The sequence below is a fragment of the Caretta caretta genome, chromosome 21 (assembly GCF_965140235.1).
Source record: "Caretta caretta isolate rCarCar2 chromosome 21, rCarCar1.hap1, whole genome shotgun sequence".
In the NCBI taxonomy this organism is placed as follows: Eukaryota; Metazoa; Chordata; order Testudines; family Cheloniidae; genus Caretta; species Caretta caretta.
The window spans coordinates 3899843-3920089 of record NC_134226.1 but is presented as its reverse complement, the minus strand read 5'-3'; the positions used below and the strand labels follow the sequence as shown (position 1 = coordinate 3920089).

The 20247-nt window shown below is 41.9% G+C and overlaps 2 protein-coding genes across 4 annotated transcripts in view; both read left to right on the top strand.

Moving 5' to 3' along the window:
* CAMK1G (calcium/calmodulin dependent protein kinase IG) overlaps window positions 1-20247 on the top strand; it is a 65792-nt gene that overhangs the window by 11705 nt on the left and 33840 nt on the right. The window contains exon 1 of one of the 3 annotated variants that reach the window (XM_075121887.1): window positions 2310-3039. The exons of the other annotated variants lie outside the window; for them this stretch is intronic. The gene's annotated coding sequence lies outside the window, so the exon portion shown is untranslated. Of the gene's footprint in view, window positions 1-2309; window positions 3040-20247 lie in introns of those variants that run through there. 3 annotated transcript variants of the gene reach the window in all.
* Window positions 5395-6348, top strand: LOC125625143 (olfactory receptor class A-like protein 1). The gene has a single exon (XM_075122121.1). It carries the CDS (start codon window positions 5395-5397, stop codon window positions 6346-6348), a length of 954 nt encoding a protein of 317 aa, XP_074978222.1.

Below are 20247 nucleotides of genomic sequence, written 5' to 3'. Positions count from 1 at the left end.
AGTTCTGATTTATTATGGAGCCATAATTAGCCCCTGGAGAAGGCATCTACTTAAACCTCCATAATTAGTACTTAATTTCTCTAAAGCTAGTGAAAGGCCCTTTTAGGTTCCTAATTGGCTGCTACTTCCTGTTAGCATTCACTCTGAGCACGAATTACCAACTTGGGAAATAAGTTACTTTCACAGGAGTAATGCAGTGGCTGGGGATGTGAGCAGCTTATCAACCCAGAAGTGGGATGGTATGGTATCTTGGACTGCTGGTCAAATATGTTTCACCCATGTTGCAGCTGTGGAATGTAAACTAAATCTGTTGCCAGGTCTCACTTGAGTTGGAACAGTCTAGGCACAAACCCACACCAGCTGTGTTCAGGGTGCAGGGCACCCTCTGAGTACTGTAAGCTCCATGTGGCAGGCATTTGTATCATGCCAGTGTCATTTTTAATGATGTCCCTGGCTAGGTCCATAGGTGGGGCCTCCAGATGTAATATCATGAGCCTTTCCCATTTGAGGTGAAGGACCAGGCCCAGAGGTAGGAGCAGACCCATGAACCTCTAAATACTAATGGAGTGAGGCACTGAGGGGCCCATACTGATCCTCAGGCCTCCGTCTTGTCTTGCCAAGTTGTCCCCCCATAACATGGTTCTCAGCACAAAGTTATGGTCCTGTCTCCCATCTACTAGCCTCAGAGAAGACACATACAAGAGATGGTTGACAACTACCAGTTACTATCCATAGGAAATCTTGAGTATTTGGGTTTTTTAAAAAAAGTCCTGCAAAAAATATATTTTGTAAGAAACTGAGATATATCAACATTTTTACTGCAAAAAGATTGACCAAACTGGGGGAGGGGAAAAAGTTTTGATCAGCTCTAACGGTTATCATTGGACATGCAGCCATCCGAGGAGAGACAGCCTTTGGCTTTCCATTTATACCAACAAATAAGATGCAGTGATAACTGACAAGCTTAAAAATATTTTTTTAATTCAAAATTGACACGAACATGTATAATGCTCACCCATTTCTGTCTCTGTTGGGTCACTGACCAGGTGACAGTTAATGGTTCCTTATGGCACTTCTTTTTAAAATACTCGAAAATCCTGAGACCTAACTGACATTCCCTGTGACTGTAGAGAACACTACCTGATTAGCTACATAATCTCTATGCCCCACACCTTTAACACCCTACTTTATAAAGCACTTTGAGATGCCTGGAGCTTTAAAGGTACTAGAGGAAAAACAAACTTTCCCATATTCAGTATCCCTAGTGTTTCAGGGCAGAGTGTGGTATGGATTTCTGATGGATGCAAATGCACACACTGAAAACTATTCTGGCATATTGCACAAGAGTTTGAACATGTGAATGAATGTTAGAATTTCTCCAGCAAGGATCATTCTGAATAATTCTAAATTAAATATTCTCATTGAACAGCTTGGAGATTTTCATCAAGCTTCAATGAATCTTAAATGCACTGATTCATGTTACAAAGGTATTTTGCAAAAAACAGACCAACAACCTGTGCAAGCTTTGACTGTTCTTTAGAGACAAAATGTCTCTTGCATGTAAGGGCATGCTCCAGGAAGATGGGCCTCTCTGTGAAAACAGACTTGCACCAGAAGAGACTCTGTCTAGAGTTATTTAGAGACCTAATTAAGCTCTAGAGTAAATGTACCACTGAACAGCTTAATTAGCAATATGTTTATTAGGAGCTAATTACATAATTCCTTAGCATTTTTGAAAATTAATGATTGCCACTTAGCCCACAGAATCTAATTGACCAAGGTTAAGGAGAACAGGCAAAATCTGTTGCAGAGTCCTTTTGCTAATAGAGTTAATCATTTACTGTTACTTTCGTTGTACAAACAGGGACCTAGAAAGTGCTGCTTATCCCAACAGAAATTCACAGTTGCATCCCACATAGACACAGAGATGTCCCTGGGAAGGAAAAATGTCCTCCAATTCATACCATATGGAAGCAATGGACAAACCCATTCAGATCAAGTAACTTTCTCCTCGCTTTCATCATTTTGAGTCTGCACACTGAAGAATAAAGTCTTTGTGCCACAGCACCTTCTCACCTAGGAATCCAAAGGCCACATCCATGTTTAAATCTTCTGATCTCCCATAAGATAACACAATGCATTAATGCTGAGACACTATGGGTATGAACAGGTGTGATGCAAGAATGAAAGTAATGCCTAATTTTCCTATTAATTCTTCCAAAACATCATCTGTTTTTAATCCCTAAAATGGAACCTAAGCGTCTGGACTAAGTCTCAGGGTGGTTTGAATTATTTTTGTGTGTAACATCAAAAGCCACAGGAAGATTCGTTTTTAGGTGCTGTCCCTTCTAATTCTAACACCACTTCTCCTGCTAGCCCTTTGACTAACATCTATTAGCAGTTTAAACAAGATTTCCATGCCCGTGATAGCTTGCAGAATCTCCTTTTATGTTCCTGCTGAAGAACATGGTGTCATTCAGTCTCCTCCCTGTTCTGTACTATGTTCTATGATTTCACGCCGTACATGAGGGGGAATCTTGAAATGTCCATACCTCTGATTCTCACCACGCCAGTCTATGCTGGTGCACAGAATTGTAATATATGAATAAGCAAGAGCACAAAGGCATGGAATCAAAAGTAGCTATGTAAAGACTAAGAGACCTTTGGATCTATTGCTATAACTCCCAAACACTACATCTCTCCACTATGCCTGGGCTTTTGCCAATATGCTGAAGACTTACATGTGGCGTTTGATGCTTTCATATTATAACTTAGACTGTCTGACTGTATTATGATGTTTCAAGAAGAGCAGACTTCTGCAATCCCGTGCTGGGCATCCCACAGCCCATGCATGTCTAGTAGAACGTATGGGATTAATCTCGGGCACGTCGACTCCCAGCTGAATTATATGCCAGTAGCAGGTTGGAAAATATAAAGAGAAATCTGTCTGGTTCCAGCTTCAGTCTCACTGCTTAAACTCATGAGAAGGAAGGAACAAGGCTGCAACAAGAAGTCTCGAATCATTTCCTAGACACCCAGGTATTGTAGAACAATTTTAAATATTGCCTTTTTCATTTGAACATCGTGCTTGACTGGTAACTGTTGTCCCGGCTTTGTTTTCAGTGTCTATTTCCCCTTAGTGGTCTATTTTAATTTAAAGGGCATTGGCCATTTTGAATGATATTTTTACATAGGGAATATTTTATTGGCTTATTTTTATAAAAAAAAAAAAAATTAGTGCCTGATCATGCTTGGGTGGTAAGTACCCTCAGTTCTCACTGACTTTAACACAAGGTGAGGAAATTCAAGCACTTTTTGATTGGGCCTTTAAAAGCAGACCTAAGATAAGAAAATATATATATCCATATCCACTTTCTTGTGGGAGGGCAATAATTCCTTTCACCAAAATAAGCAAACCAGGTCTGCACTTCTTGGAAGTTCAAAAACAGATCCAGCAATTAAGAGATGTGTATTCATCTTTCCAATAATGGTAAAATAACTGCTCTGTCTCATTTCTTTACCAATAATCTGTAAAGTGCACTTTGATGGAAAGGAACCTGGGCTCTGAAGGTAAAGCAATGCCAAAGATTAAATATCAATAATAGGACCCAGTCATCTGGTGACAGCTCCCCCTACCCCCTTGTAATTATAAAATATTACTTTGTTAATGTAGTGGGAGTCTCCAGATAAGGTCCTAAATATATCTTCTTTATGGAGAAACAGGAAGTATTAGAAGTATTCATGGACATAAAGAACACCACCCCTGGCATATGGTTTTTATGAGATGCTCCGTACATTCATCTGTGTGCTGCAAGGTACCTGCTTCTAAATAGCCAATGACCCAAACACACAAGGGCTGTGTGTATGCAAACTTTTGAAGTATTTTTCAAATGCCATTTTTTCACAAATTCTATTTTTTACTTTTTTGCAATCTGTTGAATTAACTGAAAATCACTGTTACAAAATCTATTGCCCCTAGGGATCTGAACACCCTCAGCAGATGGTGTACTATCTCTGCTGTAGTTGCTCCATCTCCGGAATTAACCTTTTCTAAATTGACATTGCTGGAGATGTATTAAAATAGCGCATTTCATGCTGAAACTGGACTGGGAGCATTGGAACAATCTGGGGTTTTTTGTTTTTCTGATCTACAGTTTTTTATGTCTCAGTGAAACTGAACAGAAAACAGGCTTTCATTGCAATGATTTTAACCGAGAGTGCATTCTTCTCCATATCTGCTCTGGAACTTTTTACCTTACTCGTCAGGCACTATATCTTAATCCATAAATACTATCAATTTCAGACATTGTCTTACACTTTTTTAGATCTTGCAGAATCTAATTGATCCCCCACTTCTGAAAATGTTTTGTTATGGAGAGAAGGCTTACATGGATGCAAAATCTTTGGCAGCTGTACAAACCAACTTGCTATCGGCTTGAATGAAAACTCTCCTTTATGCAGAAATTCTTGTCAGCATGATTCAGCATGGTCTGGAGGAATGAGCGAAAGTGTCAGAGGCAGGGAAACCTTCCCACTCCATCCCAGACTCGCTTTATAGTTATGGACAAGTCATTTCAGCCCTCTGCTTCAGTTCCCCATATGTAAGATAAGGACAATAATATTTACCTGCCTCTTTTAGGGGTGTTATGTGAATTTAGCTTGTAAAGTGCTATAGAAATGCTACTTATTGATAATTACATCAGCTAATTCAGTGCATAAACACTGTACTGATTAGCACTCTGTAAAGACCTACATATAGATAGTGTTAATTTTTGCTGGTCACAATACCAACACCTATTCACTAAGAAAAAGCCTCAGACACCAACAATTTTCACATGGCTCTTGAACAGCCTATCAAAGGAGCACAAGTTTGTGACTAAGCTTTATATGTTTGCTTTTGCAGGATGGTCCTTAGTGCTCTTTCCCTCACAACTTCGACATGGCTAGTGATACCTGAGCCCATTATTGGATGAGGATCTTTAAGAAGGTCAAAATCTGTCCTAACTCTCTGTATGTAATGACACTTCTGAAGATCAGAATCAGGGTTTGAATCCAGAACCTTCAGTACCGCAATGCAAGCTTTTAACACCCAAGCTAAAGGACAGGTTTCAGTGGTAGCTGTGTTAGTCTCTAAGGTGCAACAAGGACTCCTCGTTTTTTGTTGTTGTTTTTTTTGCTGAGCTAAAGGAGTAACTTCACGAACTGGTAGCATTAGTAGGTTGTTTTCTTATATTGGACCAAATGTTAGAGGGTATTAAAGGCACACACTTTGCAAGTACATTATATGACTTGAAACTCCCCAGTTTCTAATGTACATACCATTTCTTATGCACAATGTCCTTGCTTTGCAGAATATACAGATACAGTTACCCTCCTCCATTTCCAGGATCAGTTATGGGAGCCTGGTTCATCTTTGACATGGTTGGCTTCATTTTATTGGACATGGTGGGGATCCCAGGGAACCTAGTCATCCTCTATGCCTTCACCCACATGTTAATGTGCCACAGAAAAGTCACATCCTCTGAAATTATCCTGAGCAAGCTCGTGCTTTCCAACCTCCTGGTTATCCTGACTCAGGGGATCCCCATCACCCTCAAAACCTTTAGGCTTCAGAACATGTACAATGACCTGCTCTGCAAAATTACCCTCCATATTTACTGTGTGGGCAGAGCCATGACCATTTGCATCACCTCCCTGCTGGGCTGTTTCCAGTGTCTCCTCATTGTCCCATCTCCTTGCAAATGGTTGCGCTTGAGAGAGAATCTGCTGAAAAATCTCTCCTCAGTTATGATTTCCTTATGGTGCTTCAACCTCTTTGTGTGCAGCACCCACCTGACTTATTCCTCCTCCCAGGCTGTTGCAAACTCCTCCATCATCAAAAGCCACACAGTGGTGTACAACTTCTGCTGCGTGGTGTTCCCCAGCCGCCTTTTGTACTTAGGAAACGGGGCAGTGTCCATCATTCGGGACTTGTTCTTCCTGGGAATCATGACTCTTTCCAGCTGCTACCTTCTCTCCATGTTTTATCAGCACAGGAAGCAGGCAAAACATCTGCTGGGGCTGCACACAAAGCATGCAGAGATCCAGGCAGCCAAAGCCGTGGTGGCTCTGTTAATTATGTACCTTCTCTGTTTTGGGCTGGACACCCTCTTCTGGATCTATACCCTCTGTGCGGACCCAGTCTCACTGAGGCTCATTGATGCACGGAAGTTCCTTGATTCCTGCTACTCAGCCATCAGCCCACTGGTGATTATCCTGACCAACAAGAAGGTACAGACAGGTTTGAAATGTGCAACCAGGAGGAGACCGTTATCAGGTGCAGAAAGTATCTCAAAGTACATCCAATGAGAAACAAATGGGCCAGGTAGCAACTTTCAGGCTTAAGGCTTATTCAGCTTTGTTTTTAATATTGTGTGTGTGTGTGTGTGTGTGCGTGCACACAGCAATTTATACATCAAGTATCTCAGAACAACAAAACAAAAAACAAAAGTAAATTCTCCATGAGACAGAGTGAAAACACAGGGTAAAAAAAAAAAAATCTTGTATTTGACTGTACATCCAGGCAATAACAAGAGAGGAAGGATGGTCTTGTGATTAAAGCACAACTTGGGGAAACCTGGTTTGATTCCTACTTGAGCCATAGACTTCCAGTGTGAGTAGAGAAAGAAACTAGTTTCCTTCCATCTAAATAAGTACCAAAGTTTCACTAAATATACTGAATATATTCAGTAAAAACTGGGGTACATTTTCTGAAATAGTCAAATTGGAAAGGTTTCAGAGTAGCAGCCATATTAGTCTGTATCTGCAAAAAGAACAGGAGTACTGGTGGCCCCTTAGAGACTAACAAATTCATTTGAGCATAAGCTTTTGTGAGCTACAGCATCCAATGAAGTGAGCTGTAGCTCACGAAAACTTATGCTCAAATAAATTTGTTAGCCTCTAAGGTGCCACAAATACTCCTTTTCAAATTGGAAAGTGATGCATGCCAATAACTTTGTTGTAAAGTAACTTCCAGACTTATATTGTTCCTTGATGCTTTGTAAATATGCATTTAATCTTCATATTACATGTTTAAACCCCAAAGAAGGTGTCACAAGCTTAATAGGCATATTTAAATGTAATGTATGTCACTTATGCATTTTTGATGTCTACCAAGCAAAAGATGAAAGCACCTCAGAGCCAAAACCAGTGGTAGACATATACAGCACTGTAATATTTAATGTCCACGACACAAATCTCACTTTCAGATAGTAAAAACTAGGTTTTATCCCATGGTTCTGTGGCCTTGGTTTCAGAAGTGCTCAGTATCTGCAGGTCTCCTTGAGTCCAGGTGGATATGTGGATTCTCAGCACAATGCAAAATCAGTCTTTGGCAGGCTGCACGTCAAAACTATGACCTATACCTATTTAAAAGGTGTGAAAATTCCCCAGCAACTTTTACAGCATGTTAACCAATAGGCTTGCAGAACACAAGTAAACTAGTTAGCTTAAAGATGGTTGGTTGAGACACTACTACTAATGATGCAACTCTGTCACCTGGCACTGAGCTGTAAGAGATTGGTCCAGTAGCTTGTTAACATAGTATCATGTTTCAAAGTTATTTCAAATTTGTGCAGGAAGTTTGTGCTCTTCTAAATGTTATAAAAACCATTCTGGAAAATGCCACTGTTTTCCATGTGCCTGAACCACCCCGACAGGGATCTTTTTCAAGCTGCTGTGGCTGTTAATAATGCGGTCTATCCTGGACACTGAAAATCATTGCACTTGTGGATCAAGCGAGACATCACAGAACATTTTTATTTGAATTTCTATCAGTGGGAAAGATTCTGTTTATTAAAATTTAATAAACAACCCCCTTGTCTGTTCTTCTGTTACCAACTTCCACTTACATTCAGTGCAAAAGATTTTGAGCTCATTTCGCCTTCCTGATGATACTGACACACACATCTACAGAATTCTTCTCTGAGTAGTTGTAACTAATTGCCTTGCATCTCAGTGCCACTAGGATCATTACTGACCTCCCTTATTAATTTCATAGTGCAATATTTGAAGGCTGCTACTAGTGTCTCTCTATACTTGTCCTGATCATGCTTATTGCTCAAGTGAAGGTGGTAATTTAAACTTTGAAAAATGGAGTTTCTTGCCACCTTGTGGTGCAGTAACTCCTTGGCCACAACCCTGAAGGGATGGTGTAGAATAAACACCATTGCCCCTAACCTAAGGCATATCCTCTAAGATCATCTGCTTACATACTATTGTTCTACATCAAGAACAGAGCCCTAATTGCACGGCCGATATTTTAAAGGTGAAATTTAAAGTCCCCTAGGGAAAATCCATCATAAAATAGCTTGTGTATAAGTGCCACTTATATGAAAAAAAGTTTTTCACAGATTTTGGAATGCAAGATTTGTATAGAGAAGATTATTCCGGGTAGGTTTTATTTATATGGCTAGAAAATAATTTGTAGGAGTTGGATCAAACTTTAGAAAATAAACAGTGACATTTGAGAAGCTTTCTGCCTATGGCATATTCATAAATCTGTAGAAATGTCTGAAGCATGATGTCTTGATCCAGAATTTAAACTGTTCCTAAGCAGCCTCCCACTCTGGCTGCATTTCACTAGGTCTGGTATCTCACTTACTAATAAGTCAGGCTTTTTAAGCATAGGCAGCCAAGCAAGACCAACTGTTAAATCAAAGTATCAGAGGGGTAGCTGTGTTAGTCTGGATCTGTAAAAGCAGCAGAGTCCTGTGGCACCTTATAGACTAACAGACATATTGGAGCATGAGCTTTCGTGGGTGAATACCCACTTCGTCTGACTGTTAAATCAGAGAGACACAATACATCTTCTGCTCCTTGTTGTCTGCCAAGTGTATAGATATTCAAAGACCTGGAATTGATAAAGTTCATTAGAAAAGATTAATGGTTCACTTGGGAACAATTCCAGAAGGGAACTGAGCTGAACGTGTAGGTCAGGGAGCTATGAAAGATTAAAAAATATAATTTAATGACTTTTCTTAATATATCATTAAAAATCAGACACTAATAGATTGCATACCTGTTATGGGCCTCACTGAAGTTGCTTTGGGTTTTAGTAATCGGAGGAATAGTCTGTTGTGGTGAAAATTGGCTTCCTTTCCTCTGCATGCACCTCCTTGGAACAATCCTCAATTGAACTCATCAGAATCTGAGGCATGTAAGATGAACACATTTTGCAGTGTAGAAGGATCTTCATTGAAGGTTCATCCAACCCACTTTTTTTTTGTAGGGTTCTAGATGAATCCAGTCACGACCCCACCAAAGAACTGGAGAATAGCAGACTGAGGTGAGAGAGAGTGAGAAGTGTTATGGGCAAAGTAGCATTAACCACAGTGACTGCCTAGAGTATTGAACACAATGTCCTTGTGTTTCTTGTATTCGATGGGGTCCACATCCTGAAAGAAATCTCTCCTGAACCCCCTTTTCAAACTATACCCCAGCCTCACCAAGCTCAATTCCAGAAGCAAGCTCCCCGAAGACCAGGACCCACCTACTCAAAGAGGTGCCAGATCCTGACAGAACAGATACAGCAGTGGAGATATGTCTTCAGGTTTTGTGATGATCAATACCCTCCACAACACGCCTTTCAAGATCCAACATCTGGTGTACCTCATCCAGTGCACTAAATAGCCCAATAATAATATAGGTGAAACCAGACAATCACTGTGCTCTCTAATGAACTCACACAGGAAATCAATAAAAGACAAAAGCACCATCTCACCCATGGGCAAAAACTTTTCACATAACAGTCACTCTGTGGCTGACTTATCAGTCTTCATTCTCAAAGGAAACCTGCACAAGTTTCAAAAGATGAGTCTGGGAGCTTAAGTTCATGACTTTTTTAAACACTAAAAATAATGGTCTTAACAACAACATTGAATTTATGGCTTATTACAATAATCTGTAACCCATTAACCCTCCCTTTGCTGTCCTACGATTGCAGAGATGTAAACAGGCCACTTCACCTTGAATGGTCTCTTACGACATGACTTACATAACTATTTATGCTAAACAATCTGTTCCATCTTGTATTTAGCTGTGACACTCAGGACTTTTCCCAGACCTGAAGAAGAGCTCAGTGTAAGCTCAAAAGCTTGTCTCTCTGACCAACAGAAGTTGGTCCAATACAAGATATTACCTCACCCACCTTGTCTCTTTAAGACTAAATTGTGCTTTTAGGCACAGCCCTGAGCACTGAATGGAACATGAGCCATGCTGTTCCAGTGGCAGCCTGGAAGGCAGTGTGACTCCAAGTATCGGGGTAGCTGTGTTAGTCTGTATCCACAAAAACAACAAGGAGTCTGGTAGCACCTTAAAGACTAACAGATTTATTTGGGCATAAGCTTTCATGGGTAAAAAACCCACTTCTTCAGATGCATGGAGTAAGAATTACAGCTGCGGGCATAAATATACTGACACATGAAGAGGAGGGAGTTACCTTACAAGTGGAGAACCAGTGTTGACAGGGCCAATTCGATCAGGGTGGATGTGAGCCACTCCCAATAATTGATGAGGTGGTATCAATACCAAAAGAGGGAAAATTGCTTGTGTAGTGAGCCAGCTGCTCCCAGTCCCTATTCAAGCCCAAATTAATGGTATTAAATTTGCAAAATGAATTGTAGCTCTGCAGTTTCTCTTTGAATTCTGTTTCTGAAGTTTTTTTGTTGAAGTATGGCTACTTTTAAATCTGTTATAGAATGCCTAGGGAGATTGAAGTATTCTCCTAGTGGCTTTTGTATGTTACCATTCCTGATGTTTGATTTGTGTCCATTTATTCTTTTACATCAAGACTGTCCAGTTTGGCCAATGTACATGACCGAGGGGCATTGTTGGCACATGATGGCATCTATCACATTGGTAGATGTGCAGGTGAATGAGCCCCTGATGGTGTGACTCATGTGGTTGGGTCCTCTGATGGTGTCACTAGAGTAGATATGGGGACAAAGTAGGCAACGGGCTTTGTTGCAAGGATAAGTTCCTGGGTTAGTGGTTCTGTTGTGTGGTGTGTGGTTGCTGGTGAGTATTTGCTTCAGGTTGGGGTGCTGTCTGTAAGCAAGGACTGGCCTGCCTCCCAAAGTCTGTGAGAGTGAGGGATCATTTTCCAGGATAGGTTGTAGATCATTGATGATGCGCTGGAGAGGTTTTAGCTGGGGGCTGTATGTGATGGCCAGTGGTGTTCTGTTATTTTCCTTGTTGGGCCTGTCCTGTAGTAGGAGTACCCGTCTCGCTCTGTCAATCTGTTTCCTCACTTCCCCAGGTGAGTATTGTAGTTTTAAGAATTCTTGATAAAGATCTTGTAGGTGTTTGTCTCTGTCTGAGGGATTGGAGCAAATTTGGTTATATCTTAGGGCTTGGCTGTAGACAATGGATCGGGTGATGTGTCCTGGATGGAAGCTGGAGGCATGTAGGTAAGTATAGCAGTCAGTAAGTTTCCAATATAGGGTGGTGTTTGTGTGACTATCGCTTATTTGCACTGTAGTGTCCAAGAAGTGGATCTCTTGTGTGGACTGGTCCAGGCTGAGATTGATGGTGGGATGGAAATGGCACCAGGTGTGCCGTGGCCTCATCAGCGATACTGTTCCTGACAGCTTGTAGTCCATCCTTGTGTGGCATATTGGTGTAGAGGGTTTCTACATCCATGGTGGCCAGGATGGTGTTATCAGGAAGATCACCGATGCATTGTAGTTTCCTCGGTAAGTCGATGGTGTCTTGAAGATAGCTGGGAGTGCTGGTAGCATAGGGCCTGAGGAGAGAGTCCAAATAGCCAGATAATCCTGCTGTCAGGATGCCAATGCCTGAGATGATGGGGCGCCCAGGATTTCCAGGTTTATGGATCTTGGGTAGCAGATAGAAGACCCCTGCTCGGGGCTCTAGGGGTGTGTCTGTGCGGATTTGTTCCTGTGCTATAGCAGATATAGATATAGCAGACTCCAGAGATACCTCTGGGAGCAACAGGTCCCCCGTTGCTTCCCCTTGATCCTGGAGCACTAGCAGTTTTCTAGCAATAGTAATTAATTCATAAACCTCATAAGTATCTATTTGACTCTTACGTTATCACTCACAATTAGCTTTGGGCTCCTGCGGGGACTCTGCTGTATTTCACACTCTGCAAAGGATTTGCAAATGTGATTGAACCTTGCAGGGATCAGATTTCCCAGAAGATCCCATATGTGTATCCACTGGGCACTGAAGTAGACATCCTGCTGCTTATAATACATCCAAATACAATTCTCAGAGGCACACGGTGTCTTTATCAATATCACCCTCTGATGCATGTCTGACTTTAAAGTGGAAACTCTGCTGCAACAGGAGATGGGTGTAGATGACTCCATCAGCAGGATGGACCCCTGTGAAGTATCACAGTGTCCCCACTGCTTAGGGTGCCCTTCTCTGCAATGGGAAGTGCAGTCTTTCAGAAGCGGTGTCACATCTAAGGGCTTTTATCACCCGTAACAAATACATGATCTCAAAGCACTTTTCACAACTGTCATGACAATATCCAATGTGCCTTAGCTGGTGTCTACTTCTGGAGGTTACATACTGCCTCTAAATTCCTCCTGCAGTTTTCCATATATGGATTCTTCTCTTCTTTTAAGCTCTTGTGCATTGTTGTTATTGCTGGTAGAGGGATTTTTGGGGCCTTGAATTTGAACAGGAACTCATCCTGACCCTGGCATTTTGCATTGGCAACTCTTTACTTCAGTTTCCCCAAGTGTAAAATGGGTACAGTAATGCCTACCACCCTGCCTCTTAGTTCTGTGGGAAGGATTAATTGCTTAACAGCACCTTGAAAATTACAGGGACAGGTATTGAGCTTGAGATAATCAATGTGGATACAGACCAGCTGAGGATCTGATCACATAATGCAGTCTACAGATGCTTCTATGTATATAATATAAAAATATTTTTAAATGAAGCTTTTTAGTCCCTCTAAAGGATGGCTAGTAACTAGACACATTCCTAGTTTTACAAACTATTTCACTGATCTCTGAGAATAATGAGATGTGTGTATTTGCAATGTAAGTTTCACTGTTAGAAAAAGCCAACCATTAAGGAAAATAAAAAACACTTACAAAATTTTATTCTGCCAGAAGCACATAATTAAATTAAATTTAGCTCAGAGGAATTAATCCAGACATTTAAATCCCTCTGCCAACTCCTTAGAAATCCCATATGTACTGCTTTTAAAGGTCCATTTTTTAAAAAATGTTTTGCCTCAATCAAAATGATCCTTTCATTGTTGTGCTACACTGCTCTCTGCTGGCACCATGCTGGGAGTTTCTGTAATATTACAGCTAAATAATGATAATGACCCGCAGCCTTGATCCCACCGATTCTCACTAGCCCAGCAGGGTGTGCTGGTTGGTAGTCAGATGTGTAGATACAATAGAGCACTGCAGGAAGGGTTATTACTTGTTTCAGAGTCAGGCTCCCAAAAGGGCTGAGCTTTTTAAAAAGAATAAATTTGTGGGTGCTTTTTATTTGCCTTTTGTTTTTTGAGCATTTAGGTGGCCACATATTCAAGCTCTTCGCTGCAAGCAGAAGGGCTAGAAACTTCCTCTGTTTCCATGAAAGTGGAGTTTCTCACTCGGCACAACTCCAGATATTGTACCACTCATAAAAATATCAGGGTTGGCAACCATGTTGGTGATTCGTCAGTCTGGGTTAGCACTAAAGCAACCCCCCACCCTGATGGTAAGGGCACTGTCTGTCCACTCTCTTTAGCTGATTCAAGGTGCCTTCATCTTAGCAGGTAGAGGCCATTCTCTTGTTGTCCGGGGTGCTGTTTAGCAGTAGCAGCAGCAGCTGCATCTTTAAGGCAAATCCCAAAGCGACGTAGCCTCCTTGCAGATCAAGCGTGTCCCCGGAGATTGATTTCTAGCTAGGTCCTTAAGACAGTATGGCTGGATGTTCACTCTATATCTGTCCTTGGCAATCTTATCACAGCACCATCTGATCACTGACTGTATAGCGGAATTCTTTGGTAAACATGCTTTACTATAATTGTGTTGGTCTTCCATCCGAGCAGTAAATGTTTCTCAGCTGAAATGTAAAACTCTGATCCTGGTTTCTGGTGGCTTCTAAATATCCCATAGCACATTGAACATTCCAAATTCCCTACCTACAATTTTCCTGTTTTAAAATATCTTCCTTTAGCTCCAGGTCAACAATCCCCCAGAAACTCCTGTGGACCTGCTCTCTTGTACGCTGGCTGCTATTTCTATTGGTCTCCGAATACTGAAATGATTTAGGATTTTTCTACATTAGAGATTTTTGAAACCACATCACTACACAGATGTGCAATGTGTAATATCCAGTGTAATGTGCAGCACTGAAGTAACTTACCCACTTTGAAGTCAGGGTAAGTCACATGAGTGTGGGAGCTTGCATCCATGTAACTCCTTAACGTAGATAAACCCTGAGAGACTGTGCTCTGCACATACCTCTCCAGCTCAAGTTTGCAGGCACTGGCAAGGGTCAGCGTGTGCAGGGATTGGACCTGGTGCTGTGAATAGACAAAGGACTGTAGTCTTCAAGGCTATCAAACCAGCAACTTTCACCAGCCATTTTAATTAAGGAAAGCACCCCCCTACCACACACACACAGACACAACCAAACACAGAGATTGTTTAGAGTAAGCTGCCATCATGTTGGGAGTACAGGAATAAAAACTGCTCAGGGGAGGGGGACCTATAGGGCCAGGAGAGTAATTTATACCAGTGCCCAATTTCAGAATGATGATTGAGATGACAATATTTTTCCCTAATATGCAAGATTCCCTGAGTCCTGTTATTAGCGTCTCGGGGACCTATGATTGGAACAGGAATGCTCAGCTGCCTGCCACTGTCCATTGTCGTCTTTCCAAATCACGTCTTCATCCTGCATGTCATGCTGGACTTCGTTGCTCCAAAACATGGAGACCCTTGGACTGTGCTTGTAATGCCTCCATATTTCCTGCTGCTTGCTTGAGATCACGTGCAAATAGTGTCAGCCTGAGCCTAAAGCATTGCCCTTAAAGATGGGACCCAGGTACAGCATTCAGACCCAGACCTGAATTTCTCCACATTTCAGAGTGTTGTATAGATCCTGGGGTGTGGAAAGAAATGTTTTTTCCTATTACACAAAGCCACACAAGTTGTGTACAGTGGGGCAGAGGGTTGTGTGTTTCCTTCAGTATTTCTACTTCCATCCACAATCCACAAGTGTAAAAAGTACAGGGGGTCTGAAGTTAGAGAAAATTAGACGTTTAACCAGACTCTTGTGAACCTCAAAGTTTTGGGGGTCGATTCTGTTCTCTACAGGTTCTTCTCCTCAGTGTGGTATCTGAGTATCTTCCAGTTATGTAGTGAACAATGTGACTAACACCTGTCCTGTGCGGTGCGTTCTTTCAGCCTCTCCCTGTGGGGAGGACTGTGTGAGCAGTGTAGCGTTTGATTTTTTTTTTTTAATGTCCACACATCTCTGTGTTTATGTAAGAGAACACAAGTCAAAGATGTGCACCTGACACTTGGAGCATGGGGTGGGGAGGTTTGGGATGGTCCTTAGTTCCTGTGGGAATTTGTTCTTCATTCAAGTTCTGGCACAGATTCACCAGTGTGGGTTAGTGGGAGAGGGGTTCTAGTTGTTTTCCAGATGGCTTTGACTGTTCCTAGTAGAAATCCTCTTGATAAACAGAGCAGTTGTTTTATCAGTGGTGATATTTCTTGCTAACTGATGCTGCCATCCAATTACACATTTTGCTAATTCAAATTCAGATTGGCTTCCAGGAGAAACTGACATCAACAACAAAATAAGAATTCCACTGAGGTTCCTTACTAGCAAATTACTGCATTCATCATACATATTGATAATAGCCAAAGCTGTAAGGGGCTTTGGCCTAATTATCAGACTAATTAAAAACAATTCTGTATTCTGATGATTAGAGAATCAGTCAGCTGTAAGAAAACACAATTTTGGAGTGGCGTCTCTTTTGTTGCAAAATTGCAAAGCTTTAAATATGGTTGATGGATGATTCTCACAGCAATCTATAAAACCCTGTTTCCTGCAGTCTCATCACTGGAGGGCCCTATTGCTGGGGATTCAGTGTTCCAACTTGGGAATTTAATATGACACACAAATTCTGCATTTGGGCACTTAACACTTAATCACTTTAAATGAGTAATAGTGTAGATTTTCTATTAGGGTCTGGACCTGATATGCAGAAGTTTAGGCATGAAAATGCATCCATAAAACTGTGCTCACAATTGTGTGTCTCATTTGCAGCACAAATATCATAATTTGGGCTTGCAGCTGTGGTCACAGTGCATGTAAAATTACTACCTGTGTCTAACTCTTCATTTGAGCATGCAGTAGTTGTGATTCCACATATGCACACAACTTCTGAGCCCACTATAAATTAGCCTGTATAAAACTGGGTTTGTGGTGAATTTCTTGTGTTCTCCCGATAGGTTTGCCCTTTGTGGTTCCCATGATGCCGCAGAAATAATAGTGCAATAGAAATAAATGATAAGTAAAGCACTCGGAGATCCACTAACACGGGGACTGTGGAAGTGCAAAGCATTAAAATTACTGGGTCAATTCCTAAGAGATGCCAACCTCCTGACCATCTCACTGGCTTCAATGGTAGATGCAGGTGCTTAGCAACTGCTGAGGCGTTGACCTGAATCACTTATTTTCCTGAACTCTGGAAAGTGAGTTTAGCTTGTTTTAAAGCAACTAACGGGTAATGGTGCTGGGATTGTGCTCTGGAGACGTCTAGCTTCATTTCAATTCTTTTCTTTTGCACCCAAAGACAAAAAATCTTGCTGCCCTGTTGCTCGTCTCCCTGGCAACATGTAGAAGGTGTTTCTCTGTTTTCTTTCCTCTTCTCAAGATCCACGGAAATGTTTCCTGGCAGATCCTCAGCTGGTGTAAATCAGCATAGCTCTGTTGTCTTTGCAGGAGCTGCACACTAGAAAACATGATCCCAACTATCCATACAAGTGATGGGGTTTAAATGATCTGTTACCCCTCAAGAAAGAGACCTTGGAGTCTTTGCGAAATGTTCTCTGAAAACATCTGCTCAATGTCCGCGGCAGTCAAAAAAGCAAATAGAATGTCAGATACTATTAGGAAGAGATAATTAGTCAGAAAATATCATAATGTCTCTACATTAGAGGTGGCCAACCTGAGCTTGAGAAGGAGCCAGAATTTACCAGTGTACATTGCCAAAGAGCCACAGGATTACGTCAGCAGTCCCTCATCAACTCCGCCCCACTCCCAGTGCCTCCCACCCACCAGCAGCCCCACTGGTCAGCACCTCCCGCTCCCCTGTTTCGTGGTGTGCAGGAGGCTCGGGGGGGGGGGGGGTGGAGTGGGGGCAGGGCCAGTGGCAGAGCCAGGGGTTGAGCACTGAGCACCCCGCGGCACATTGGAAATTTGGCGCCTGTAGATCCAGCCCCAGAGTCGGTGCCTTTACAAGGAGCCGCATATTAACTTCTGAAGAGCCGCATGTGACTCCGGAGCCACAGGTTGGCCACCCTTGTTCTATATAAATCCATGGTACACTCACACTTTGAATACTGCGGGCAGTTCTGGTTACCTCATTTCAAAATAAGTATATTAGAATTGGGAAAAGTACAGAGAAGAGCAACAAAAATGACAAGGGGTCTGGAACAGCTTCCCTGCGGTGAGAGGTTAAAAAGATTGTGACTGTTCATCTTAGAAAAGAGATGAGCAAGAGGGGGTATGAGAGAGGTCTACAAAATCATGACGGGCGTGCAGAAAGTGAACAGGGAACTGTTATTTACTCCTTCACATAACACAAGAACTAGGGGGGTCACGCAATGAAATGAATAAGCAGCAGGTTTAAAATAAACATAAGGAAGCACTTCTTCACACAACGCAATCAACCTGTGGAATTCATTGCCAGGGGATGTTGCGAAGCCTGAAAGTATAACAGGATTCAAAAAAAATTAGACAAGTTCATGTAAGATAGGTCCATCAATGGCTATTAGCCAAGATGGTCAGGGATGCAATTTCATGCTCTGGGTGTTCCTAAACTTCAGACTGCCAGAAACTGGGACTAGATGACAGGGGATGGATCACTTGATTAAATTGCCCTGTTTTGTTCATCCCCTCTGAAGCATCTGGCACTGGCCACTGTCAGAAGACAGGATACTGGTTTAGATGGACCACTGTTTTGACCCACTATGGCCTCTCTTATGTTCTAAATCATGCCTCTTCAGAACCACTGGTTTTCTTTTAACAACTGCTAGTTTTATTCAAATCCATTTACCATGCAGTGAGTGGCTCTGAATTGAATAGCCTATTTTCCCAGAATTCTAAGGTGCAGGGTTAAGAGGCACCTTCTTGATAAATTCATTTCACAGGAAAGCACATGTGGAAACTTCTATTCCTCTTTCCCCCCCCCCCCCACCCCGGATTGTTGATGTTGTTCTCAATACTTCTCTGAAGGCCAAACTCTGAATGCAGATGGTGCAGGGGAAACTCGATGGCTCTTGTCTACCGTGTTTAAATAGAGCCATTCTGCTTGTTTCTTTGCTTGATCAACTTTCTTTGATGGCTATTTCTAACACTCCCTCAGTATATTCGTACTCCTTCTAACGCTGCTATCATGATCTTTGCATTGTTTCCCATTCTGAACACAGTAAATACCACACAAAAGCTAAAGATCACAGTGCAGGAAGTGCTGATTATTTTTCTCAAGTTGCTTACTTTTAAACCATGTTCACAAGGCAACCAAGTCATTCTGAGCAGTAAACTCTTAAAAACATTTTACTCACATTTAATTGTCATGAAATTAACCAAATGCTGGCTGCCTTAATGTCCAGGCATGGAGGCACTCCAGCCATCAGTCTGACAGGGTAGAATCAATGCCAATTCCCCAGCAAGCAAGGGGAGTGGTTATCGATGCAGTCAAGGGGAGGAACTCTTGTCACCCCAGTGAAAAAAGAGGGGAAGCTGCTCCTGCAAGCCAGGGAGAGGAGGGGAGCTGAAACCCAAGCTGGGGAGGTATGTTCCCTGTGCGTATGGCAGCTTGCTTTGAATTACGGTTATAAAGAGTGCTCCTGATAAAAGACCTTGCTGCTCTGTCCAATCTTCTGAGTTCCCCACCAGCTTCCTTCAGGCATTTTGTATGGTGCTCATCACTGTGGTATCTTAGTGCCCTCTTCCCTTTCGCCCAGGCTGTGCCCTACTTAATCAGGGTCTTGGCTTACGAGACTGTTTCCTGAATGGGGCATTTTGTTGGCCGATGTGGGACTGGGGCTAAAGCATTGATCAGTGTCATGCAGATTGTATTTTTTATCCATCTGTGCAGGAAAAATGCAGTACAATTAAAGCGAGGTGCCCAGATTAACTGACTGCAGTGTTTCCAGGGCAGAGACATAAACTGAATCCTGAACACTTGCCCCTCTGCTAGACTATGTCCCCCTTTCATACAAATCCTATGTATACTGCAAGCTTATTATTAATTGTTTATATGCTAGTAGCTCGTTGAGGCCCCAGCCAAGACTGGTATCCCATTGTATGAGGCACTGTACACACACCTAATAAGAGACAGTCCCTGCCTCAAAGAACTTGTGATCTAAACAAACAAGAAAAAGGAAGTATTTTACAGGTGGGAAACTGAGGACCAGACACAAGTGACTTGCCCAAGGGCACAAAGGAAACCTGTAGAAAAGATGGGAAATTAGTCCACATTTCTTTAATCCCAATCCAGTGTCTTAACCAGAAAACTATCATTCCTTTGCTGTTATAGAATTTCTGGGTAAGCTCTGCTTTGTTATTTTTCTTTACGGAAATGAATTTTAAACTACTAAATGCATGAACAGATTTAAAAATAATAAGACCAGAATGGGAATTATGGTGAAGAGCTGAGGAGTGAATGCAACAGAGCTAAATGACCATTAATAATGATGAAAAAGTACAGATGATTTTTTTCCTTAAAACTAAGGTGAAGGATAGGAACAGAATATGAAAACTGGCAGTTCTTTTGTTTCAGTGGGAGTTTTGCATGATCAAGGAGTGTACATTTGAGCCAGATGTTCATGGAATAAATGAATCTAGGCTAATTTAAAACAATTGAGAGTTCTGGTGCTTGGCTTTTAACTGAAGATGTACCTGATCAGAACTTGGCCAACATCTGCCATTAGAGGGCAGCATATACTCACACATTTAGGGGGCTAATATAGATGGCCTCTTTAT